The sequence below is a fragment of the Thermobia domestica genome, chromosome 8, assembly GCF_964235325.1.
Source record: "Thermobia domestica chromosome 8, izTheDome1.hap1.1, whole genome shotgun sequence".
Taxonomy (NCBI): Eukaryota; Metazoa; Arthropoda; class Insecta; order Zygentoma; family Lepismatidae; genus Thermobia; species Thermobia domestica.
The window spans coordinates 283,430,981-283,443,040 of NC_137461.1; the positions used below are offsets into that span (position 1 = coordinate 283,430,981).

Consider the following 12,060-nt stretch of genomic DNA (forward strand, 5'->3'; position numbering starts at 1 on the left):
AACTAATTATTCAACGACTACCTTGAATGAAATTCTTCTTTATTATAACATCTTTGTGCTACGATGTATATCTTTAAATGTAACATCTAACTTATTTATTATATAATGCGCTCTGACTATTTATAACCCACGTTTGTCCTTTACGATTTTTGAAATCGCACCCGTCGACGACTAATTAAATAAGCGACGATATTTTTAATAAGAAAATATATTAATAATATAATGGATAATAATGAAATACATATAATTAATGTAATTAAAGATAAATATTGATGAAATGAAAGATTTGTTATGAATGTATTTATATATTAATGTATATGTGAAATGTAATGAATAGATATACAAGGTGCGATCAAAATATGATGGACCTATGTAATGTGATAACACCAATGTAAACGGACCAGTGGTTCTTGAAGATAAAAGCCAAGCCAACTCATGACTTTTATATTCAGTCCCTTTGTCGAGCGACATTTTTATATAACAAAATACTTTGGTTTGAGTAATATTTACCTGTACCTTGGGCAGAAAGTACTCTTACATGTGCACTATACTTAGTAGAATGTTCATTTCATATTAACAAAAGAAGAATGTTTTTAATATATGTAAGTGATTATTATGGGATAGTTGTTGCTATGGACATGTTTTATGGTTACCTAGTCAGTGAGTTTGTGTACTTAACAGTTTTAAGAAAAGGATATTATAAGTTATATCAAATAATAAACCAGTTTAGCACCGTTTATAGACGTTGTCATTTTTATTAAAAAGGTGAGATTAATGGTATTTAAATATCGAAGCTAATATTTTCATGCCAAAGAAATACTACCACTTCGAATTTTTATCTCAGCAAACGAACCAGGTTTACGACTATCTTTTTGATAAGTCGTTGTACACTATATGTGGATACTTTTTGTTGAATATTTGAAATTATTCAAATTAACAATATCTTGATAACGGATGAAAAACAATTGACGGACAATATTTGGATATTAATTTTTACCCGTTATGCCGATTTTGTTCAGAATTTTATATCCTTTGTTCGGATACTAGGTGTTTCTATTATTCGGATACTAATATTTCTTATTCTTATTTCGTTTCTTGTTGTCCATTACCTACCTAGGTAGATACTATCAAATATCTATACGGTTGCCAGATAATCACCTTCTAGTATATATATATACCGCCATTTTTGTTCTATTAAGTTGGCAGCATTGAACATTGCATGATTTTCATCTGTTGTCTTTGTGATTAGTAGTCACGGAGCGCCGAAAAGCGCATGATCGTCATCGCCAAACATTCACCACATTTGCAATAATTTTTCACTATAACAACACGCCGTTTCGTCGTAAAAATTAGAAAAGTGTAAGTCTCAAAATCAGGAAGTTCAGGCGGTGAAAGAGTGCCACATGTCAAGATAGTCAGCGCAGTAAAATTGGAGAGAAGTAAAATTGGACGAAATTGATAAAATAAAAGTATTGGGTATATTTGGATGTGTATATGTGTATTTGTAAAGAATTGTGTAGACATTGATTGACAAAAAAATCTAAAAAACACTTCATGCAGGACACGTAAGTTTGGCCCTCCACTGTACAACACGTGTTGCAGTTGCCGATCGTTTTTTGCTTTCAACGTGACATGTGGACCTTCCTCTTCCATCAGTAGTAACCAGTTCACCTGTGAGTGTCGTGGTGTGAAAGTGGTGAAGTAAAATGGGCGACCTGACAGACTTCCAAAGAGGCATGATCGTTGCTGCCCGTCTGGTTGGAGCTTCAGTAGCAACAGTGGCGAATATTGTGGGGGTATCGAAAGGCACTGTGTCCAATGTCACGAGGGCATACACAATTCATGGACCAACAACGTGTGCAAGGCACAACAGTGGGCGAAAGACAATCTTGTCAAATAGGGACCGGAGGGCATTAAAACGGATTGTAGCAGCTAAAAGGAAGACCACTGCAATGAAAATTACGTCTGAACTCAATTCTGGTCTACAAAACCCGGTTTCATCGAAAACAGAGCGACGAGAACTTCATAAAACGAAACTTTATGGCAAGGCAGCTATCGCCAACCCCTGGTCATAACAGTAAATGCGAAGAGGCGTATACAGTGGTGCAAGAACCCCAAGGCGTGGACTCATGAGCAGTGAAAACACGTAATGTGGTCCGATGAATCGACCTTCACCTTGTTTTCAACAACCGGTCGTGTTTACGTATGGAGAACACCGTGGCAGGCCTATGATACAGACTGTCTGCTCCCAACTGTAAAACATGGGGATGGTTCTGTTACAGTATGGGCAGTGATATCGTGGTTTTCTGCAGGGCCCATCATAGCCCTGCATGGAATGATGAATGCTAAGGCGTGTGAGGCCATTTTGGGGGACCAGGTTCTACCCATGGCCCAAATATTGTTCCCTGATGGTGATGGCATTTACCAAGATGATTTAGCACCCTGTCGCGCTGCAAAAACGGTGAAATCATGGTTTGAGGAGCATGACCAGGAGCTATCACACCTCCCCTGGGTCCCACAATCACCAGATCTACCAGATCTGAACATCATTGAGCCATTGTGGTCTGAGTTAGAAAAGCGTGTTCGGTCTCATTACCCTCCACCAGCATCCTTGAAGGAACTGGAGCATGTTTTGGAGGACCAATGGTAGAAAATTCCTCTCACCACGATTGAAGAGTTGTATACGTCCACTCCATGTCGGATCCAAGCTGTTTTGGACGCAAAAGGAGGCCCCACACCATACTAGGTATGATTTTTTACACTTTTGCAAACGATTTAGTTTTTTTTTTTTTCAACTCCTGTATGTACTGTAAAGTGTAAAATTTCCACTTATCGTCTTCCTCTTCGCAACACCATTACCACCGAACTCTTACTTCCTTGGCCATTACTGTCTGTCCTATCGTATTATACCAACAGCCATACCATGCTGAATATCGTAATTTTGAAAAAAAAAATCTGTTGTTGTTAAACATACCAGAATACCACTATTGAAACAAACATACTCTTACTTAGTAAATGAATTTTTAAAATTACACTGCAATACAAAATAATCAAAACAGAGGTTATCTCACCTGAATTGAAAGTAAAATATACGGGAGCGTTAATACCAATATCTTGGTCGTAGGCTTCTATTCGTCTTGGCAAGATGAGCAGCTTGGTACCCTGTAATAGAAATCATAAATTTTGAATTTATTTTTACACTAACATACCACCTTTTTTTCTTTTTTTATTTTTATGTAACGAACTGCCAACGAAATTTCAATTCACGTAGCCATTTGCAAGTTTTTTCGTGTTTTCAGCAGCTTAGGAAAATAGTTACTTTAGTAAACTCATTAAAAGAAAGTGCAAGTACAACTCAATTCATGAATCCATAATTCCATTTTTAATCATTAACATATTATTATCATTATTATTATTATTCGGATTAAATTGAATTCGAACAATTACAAACCAATAATTTTCTTGAATTTATTTTCTAAAAATCTTTCAAATTATTCACAAACATTTAATTTTTAATGTAAAGAGTGTTTTGCATGAATCACAGGATATCTTTTATAAAGGGAAATCCATTGTAATATTAACCTCTGTGAAATATCAGATTATATGTACTATGCATTGAAACAAAGTTCACAAACCGATGTTCTATAAATGCTGAAAGGAGTGAAAAGTCGTTGATTCAGTAGATCAGATACTACGAGCTTTAATATGGGAGTATCTCCTTTGTACCTAAATTCTTTTGACAGTTACTTGACTGGTAGAACATACTAAATTAAAATCACAGAAATAGAAAATTCCTACTTCAAGACCAAAAGATTGCTTAAAGATCATGGCAAATGAAAGCTTCTCAATTTGTAGCAAATGGCCTATAAGTAATCGCAGAATACCTATAATCATGACGATAATCTTTTATAATACAATTTTTTTCATTCTTCTCCACACCCACATTTCGAAAGCCTCCAGCCTATTTTCCTAATTTTTCGTAGTGTCTACGTATGAACTGGACTTTGATAATTCTCATAGAGTTCAAGACTTCAGAATGCTTTACACAAACACATTTTGTGAGTCCTTTTCTTAAATCTTTATTTAAAAGACCTCGAAAAGTGCATTTCTATTCTTGGATTTTTCTTTGTTATAATTTAGATAACATTAAAGACATCTCTGATGGTCTATTTTTTTACACAAAGAAATTTTTAATTAATGGAATCAGTTGATTAATTGTTGCAAAAATTAATATCCGCGAAATTTTATACCTCACAGTAATAAATAAATAAATTGCATAGAGGTACAGTGACTTAGTGGCATAGTGTTCACGCCTGGGTGCTAGGAATCCTTGATTCGATCCCTGCCCACGTGAGTTTGTAATGCACAACATTGTGTCCGTGTACGTTCTCGGACTTCTTCTGTTTCCTTCCACCATTTTCATTCCACCAATTCTTTCATCCTCATTCCACTTTCATTAATGATATGTCCAAGGGCTCCCATGTTGTGGTTTCCAAGGGGGGGGGCAAGTATAAGCGACGTTTCAAAAATAGTTTCAAATTTTGCTGTAACTAATGTAAAAATTCTATTGGATTTTCAACATTCTGAAGTACAATTTCCTCTAGGGGGCGAGTGCCCCACCTTGCCCCCCCCTGATGGGTGCCCTTGGGTATGTATCATTTAGCCAAAATGGCCATAATCATGGTACATAGAGCTAGAAAGTTTATTTCATTTCATTTCAAGTAGTTCTACCAAACTTCCAGTTTGAACCCGTTTAGTTTCTACAATAGTATATAGCAGGACTTGGGCTTTATTGTTCCTGTCTATCTATCTATCTATCTATCTCTGAAAATGTTGTTTCATGTTTACTACTTTTATCACATGTCTGTAATACATTATACAAAGTTTTGCTTTTCAGGTTTGTAAATTGGAACGCAATAAACTGAACCAGAATCTAAAACAAGTATAGGGAAAACGAAGGAGTCACGAATAAAGATTTTCAGATTCTTCCGAAACTTACTACACAACATAAAGTAATAACAATGTTGTCGCGATTTAAGAAAAAAAATCAAAACAAAATCAAAAGGAACTACTGTCCCATAAATGTACATCTAGTGTGAAAGTTTGTCCTATAAACACAGTCTAACTGAATGCGGAAGGTAAGCTCACGAAACTAGATTTTCAAATGATATTCTATAATATATTATGTGTTGTGTTGTGTGACAGATATTGATCACCGTTGCATGTTGCATACAACTTTAAACTTCGTTTCTACTAAAAAGACGAAAAAAATCAGAAATTATTCTGTAATGTTCGTTACCACACACACACACACACACACGGAATATTACTATCCTACTTAAAATCTTTAGTGAATTAAAAAGGAAACACATTCTTTTACGTACTTCAAAACATTTATTTTCAAAAGATTGTCCTAAATAGATGTTTCTTTTGTTTTTTTATTTTTATTTATTTTTTTAAGAAATAGATTATACCATATTTTGTAATATTCTATACAGTTACAAAATTACAATTGCAAAATGGTACACAGGGTGGGCATAAAGTCTCTCCCTGATAACAAACATTAATAACAAGAAAACAATGTATGATGCATTCGGTCTAAGAACATCACTTATATGATACTTCAAGATTTTGCCACAACCTGTACTACAGCTGACCGCAGTGCAACTGTCATTTGTTTAGCCCTTACAATTAGTAAGTGTGGTGAATTTCTCGAACATCTTTAGTGTGGTTGGTCTCAGAGACTGTTTTTTTCTTTCGTTCTCCTATGAATTCTTCTCGTTATTAAAGCTACATATGGTTCTATTATATTTCCATCCCTTTATCAATATACAACTATGATAATTTCAATTATTGACCTTAAAAATACTAAGAGGTTCAATTCCCGCATTTAAAATTTAAAAAAAAAAAAAAATGAACACCACCCGGAATCTGAGACCGTGCCTTACTTACGAAGGATTAAAAATGGCGTCAGTACAGCAAAAAGCGAAGTGTGTGTTGTGGTATCATGAAACAAAAATCTCCCGTTACAGTTCAACGAACATTCAGGAGAGAGAGTATGGACAGCAGCCATCAGATGTAAGGACACTGCCAGTGCTCCTCCACACTGGAGTACTGATGTTCGTTCATTTCTCGATGAAACTTTTCCTGACCTATGGATGGAAAACAGATGGCCCAATACCATGGCTTCGACGATCCCCAGACATAACCCCCCTTGACTTCTTCCTGTGGGGTTATGATAAAGACATGGTTTACGCAACATCTGTCCGTGACATTGCAACACTATTATTAATGTTTGTTATCAGGAAGAGACTTTATGTCCACCTTGTGGAATGTGTCCATGTATAGAGCAAAAGATAAAATAAGATGTCCTCTAAAATATATTAAATATAGGATAGAAATATAATTCAATTCAAATTGTGAAATTGCGGTAGATTTTCTTACGACCGGTAATTCTAAAACCGGAAGTAGCAGATCTACAGCTTTCAGCTGCAACAGATCTATAACATCCGGTTGCCATAAAGTAACAAGATTAGAGATAGAACCTGTTCTTGGGACTTTGAATTCATATCAAAAGCGGTTTATTGATACCTCATACAATTATTACCATATAGGAACCAACATTAAAACCGGAAGTTGTATTATATTTTACTACTTCCGGTTTCAATAGAAGAATAATAGTTGAGATTAAAACCTTGGGGTCTTGGATTCATATCAATAATATAGTTTGTCATCTCCTGATTCCGTTTGCGCTCTATAGCAAATAATATTGAAACCGGAAATGGTCGTGGATTTATTACATTTCTGGCTACAATAGAAGAATGACGTCTGAGATGGAATCTATTTTTGAAGACTGATTCCATATAAAAAAAACTGCTTCTCGTATCTAGAACTGTTGATCCATTATAGCCATCAGTGTCCCCATCGGGAATCGAACCTGGGACCACTCGCATCAAAGAGGAGAGGCATGCTGAAAGAACTTGGATGTATTTAGATTGTATGGAGAACGTAATAGCCATGTAATAAATAGAATTTATATTGTTAAGTGTTAAGTTGTTAAGAAATGAAAGTTAGTCTATCGTTATACAGTAGTTCTAATAAAACAATTGAGGAGAAAAAACTGATTTGACCAGTGGCTGAAGATAGTTGTAATGACATTAGAAAAGAAAGTATATTGATCTCTTACCCATAAAAAAAAATAAAAAATAAAAAAATAAAAAAACTCTTACCTTGATTGGTTCATCCGGAAGCAAGGCACGATACCGCTCATCTATAAACTTTGGATTTTGGTCGTCAGCGTCTATCACGTTCACGTAAAGAATGGTATCAGAAAACCTTGGAGGAGAGCCTTGGTCCTAGAACACAAATTATACAACGAATATTTTTTAAATATTATATTGTGAGACCTGTCTAGATGGTGGTTCTATAAAAAGCTCCTTCAACGTGTACCTACAATTCCTTAAGGGGGCAGACTACTAAATATTTTTGAAAAACTAATATTTTTTTCTTTTGTCCGTTTTTCGTAAGTGGAAAGAGGTAATAAAATGTACCTAACCACAATAATAGATAATGTTATTCTACAGCCGAAAATACGAATCGGAAGAATTTTCAATGTTGCAATCCATAGAAATTAGAGTGTGACCAGAATTTGAATTACTCAAAAATCTAGGTTATGAAAGCCACTAGAAAAATGAACTCAATGGTAATTGATGACTTATCATGCTGTCTATGTTCGTTGTTTACTACTTTTTAAATAATATTTGTATTTATTTTGTAATAACTTAATTGTTTTGTAATAATTTATGTAAGTTTTATAAACAAAATACAAATATTATTTAAAAAGTAGTAAACAACTGTGTACTAGAAGCAACAAACGCATCAACTTTATTAGATGAGAACTGTCGCTGATCATTTGAAAGTGAATATGGAAGAACCATGAAATAAAGTAAATAGACACTCGTCATTTTGTTATAAAATTACATGGCGAGCAGATTTTATCTGATCCCAAACGCTTATCGCCGAATACACGCGGTTAAAGGAGTACTGATTAGCCAAATTCAAAAGACCTCAACAATTTATCCCTCTACAAGTGACGTTCTCTTCATCGCCTCCGTAGCCAAGTCGAAAGAATACGCTGCTAGTAATCCAAAGGTTGGTGGTTTGCGCCCACCCTGAGCTACATTTTTTTTTCCTTGTTTAAAGTGTTTTTTAGACTCATCTTAATGTCAACACATTACGCATATAAGCGATTTAACATATTTTGGGGGAGTAATTTTGTGGTTCATTGACGCTTACGGCATGGGGAACATACCTAGAAAATACTAAGCACATTCCCCAGGTACGTGTCAGGCATGTGCCTAAGGGCGGACATAGACTGTCACTATCACTTGCCATCCATGTGATTTCTCTCTCAGAGGTACATAAAGCACATACTGGACACATTCTCATGTACCTGAGGGAACATAATAGGGATATGCCTGCTATGTAATTGTGCTGTTAGGGAAGTGAAAAGAATGTTAGGCAGGATAACCAAATCTCTAAGAATAAGAAAAGCACTGATACTCAAGACTTGAAATATGAAAGAGAAGTAAAGAGAACGGTAGGATGATAAAATATAATATTAGGAAGAAGATGAAACATTACCAGCAAAGACGAAAATGAACGAGAAACGAAAACAAGGGTAGGAAAGCGAGAGAAATCTTTAGGAATACGAAAAGCACTAATAGTAATAGATTGAAATGTGAACTTGAAGTGAAGAGAACGGTAGGATAAAATATAATTTTAGGAAGAATATGAAACATTAATAGCAATGACGAAAATGAACGAGAAGTGAAAAGAAGAGTGGGAAAGCGAAAGAAATCTTCAGAAACAAGAAAATCGCTAACAGTGAAGACTTGAAATGGAACGAGAAATAAAGAGAACGGTAGAATGATAAAATTTAGGAAGAAGACAAAGTGAAACGAATAGTAAAGACGAAAGTGAACAAGAAGTGAAAAGAAGGGTAGGAAGGCAAAATAAATCTTTAGGAATAAGAAAGGCACTGGAAGTAAAGACTCGAAATCTGAACGAGAAGCAAACAGAATGATAGGAAGGAGAAAGAAACATTCAGAAAGAAATTAAGGCATTTTGACGGTCGCTTAATAGAATTACGTGAAAGACTTATTAAATGTTTCATGTTGAGTATTTTACTGTACACAAGAATGTTGACTTTACGGAAGAGTGATGAAAAACTACTGAGATTGTCGGAAATGTGGCGCTCTGAAAAAAAATGGAGAAAATTAGCTCCATAGGACAAAAACCCAATAAGAAAGCGTCAGCGAAACTTGAAGAAATAATAGCACTATCGGGACACTTGAAAACAAGGAAAGAAATTGGTCAAAACATTATTTGAGAACAAATTATGTTATCAGAGTGAAGACATGAAAATGAAATCTTTGAGTTTTACGTCCCACGCTTATGCCGGTTAGGCTAAAGGAGACGGTGATTATGAGAAATGAATGAAATGGTGGAATGAAGAAAGTGGGAGGAAACGGGAGAACCCGAGAAAACCCACGCACACAGTGTTTGTCCACCACAAAATTCACTTGGCGGAAGCAGGTTTTGAACCCGGGACCCCAAGCACCAGAGGTGAACGCTCTACCACTGAGCCACCGCGGCCCCGTTACCAGAGTGATATGATGTGATGTTATTTTCACATTAACGACCCTTTCAGCAGCAAGGTTATATGAGACGCGGATCTACAGTTTAACGTGAGATCCGAACGACATGAGCTCCTACCGGGATCGAACCCAGGTCTCTCACGCTAAAGGCGCATACGCTAACCGCTTAGCCACAAATGAGCTCAAAAACAAATTGTATTATCAGGATTATGTGATATAAAGTTTAAGAATATAAGCCTGAATATGTGGAACCAATAATCATTGGGACTCCATTTTCTGGAATGCGTTCCACCTGATTGCTGTAAAAGAACATTAATAACATTCAATCAATCACTGAATATTTTTCCCTCATATTTCACAATCTTACTGACTAAATTACGTTAAATTGATCATGTTGTTGATTCATATACTACAACTATCATTTATATTCTAAAATTGAATTATATTTAAATCAGGAACATGTGCTACGAAAGACACCAAGAAAAACAATGGATTATATATTGGATGTTTAATCAATGACCTGATTTTATAATTTGTTTTTACGTGTATCTATATAAGACTCTTGCCAGATCCAAACTTTAATTTGGTTCAGTTGTTTGGAACAAATGAAATCTTAAATTTTACGTCCCAGGATTATGCCGGCTAGGGTAAAGGAAACGGTGATTATGAGAAAGGAATGAAATGGTGGGGAAAAGTGGGAGGAAACGGGAGAACCCCGAGAAAACCCACGCACATGGTATTTCTCCACTACGAAGTTCACTTGGAGCGAGCTGGGATCGAACCCAGGACTTCATGCACCAGAGGTGAACGCTCTCCCACCGCCGCCCTGTTGTCTAGAACAGTTTATCTAACACACTTGTTAACAAAATCAAAGCTGTACAGAATTGTTTCATAAGGCTAATGATGTTATAAAATGAAAAAGGGTTATTATTTACATGACTGCGGGGCCGGATTTAGGGGAGGTGCTCCGGTGCACATGCACCGCCTCTTTGTTGTAAATTAACACTATCTAAAATGAGAAGCAAGCACTGAAAATACTGAAACTTTCTGAAACTTTTTGCCTTCATGTTTTAAAAGAAAGTCAGGTGTTGTAAAAGCAATAGTTTAAGTCGATTTTCTGTAGGTTGAAGGAAAAACAATTCATCAAACAAACCAATATAACATTTCTCAAGTAGGGAAGAAACTAGAAACCAAGAAGAGAGAATAACATTTTTTTTTTTTTTTTTTTTACTGTATGCCGCTAGCATCCCTTTTTAAAATACCCCCTCCGTTCTAGAAGTATGCATCAGCGTTGACAGGGTTAGAGAATTTTCACATGTAACTTCACATGGAAGAGTTTCAATATGATTGGTTATTTTGGTAGTTGTTGGTGCATCCCCGCTCAGAAAATCCTGGCTCCGGCCCTGCATGACTGTGAATATTGGTTAACCTTTTCGGGACTTCAATCCCTATCGGAAAGGAGAAAATTTATTCATAAATGAAATGAAATCTTTAATTTTAACGAATATAAATCAATACAAATATATACGAGGAAGGACGACAAACTAACGTTAGAAGGCTGCGTCTGTTATAGAGGACTGAAGAGTGTGCGGTAATTTTAATACATGGAGTTGGCAACTTTGCAGAGTTTCAGCTAGTCCACCTACGGCGCTCTGCATGCAAACACAAGTGACGAGCCGCTTGGAAAACTGGTCCCGCAAATAAGTCCGCTCCGTTATTCGATTTCTGGGAGCGAAACATGTAACTGAAACTAGGGATGCGCACGGGACAAGATTTGTGGCTGTCTCGTCTCGAAAATGTCCTGTAAAAGTGATGTCTCGACTCGAAAAATGTATGTTTTTCTATTGGAAGAGCCGTGTTTCGACTCAAATTTTGTCAGGAAAATTCTGTCTCGACTCGTCTCGTGCGCATCCCTAATTGAAACATGGGCTGAAATTTACTGGCAGATGGCAGAGGCTTACAGAGAGTTAATGTCTCGTCAGCATATCGCAGAATCATGTCGAAAGTTTGCGGCTGGTAAGGAAAACGTCACCGATGGGAAGCGCAATGGCCGATTCAGCACGACATCAACAGATTTCAACGCAGCTGGGACTTCATTGGTCATTCTCCCTACAGTCTGGACCTCGTTCCAAGCGACTTTCACCTGTTCCTGCACTTGAAGAAGCACCTAGGAGGCCGTCGCTTCACTTCAGATGAGGAAATGAAACACTTGGTGACAACGTGGCTGAACACGCAAGGAGAGGATTTTTACCATGAGGGAATCTTCAAACTTATCCCACAATGCGATAAGAGCCTCAACCAATATAGATACTACGAGTATGTCAAAAATAAGCTAATGTATCTACTATCTTTTGGCTGTGTTAGTTATAACATGTTTCACTGCAGGCTTTGAAACCTTACT

The 12,060-nt window shown here is 36.3% G+C and overlaps 1 protein-coding gene across 2 annotated transcripts in view; it reads right to left on the reverse strand.

Annotated features, from left to right (window-relative positions):
* The window catches only part of Cad96Cb (protocadherin Fat 4-like Cad96Ca), a 316,068-nt gene that overhangs the window by 54,406 nt on the left and 249,602 nt on the right, over window positions 1-12,060 (reverse strand). For both annotated transcript variants that reach the window (XM_081769855.1, XM_081769853.1), the window contains exons 9-10: window positions 7,230-7,355; window positions 3,072-3,162 (exon numbers count right to left, since the gene is read on the reverse strand). In XM_081769855.1, coding sequence (XP_081625981.1) covers window positions 3,072-3,162; window positions 7,230-7,355 — 217 coding nt within the window. The remainder of the gene's footprint in view (window positions 1-3,071; window positions 3,163-7,229; window positions 7,356-12,060) is intronic.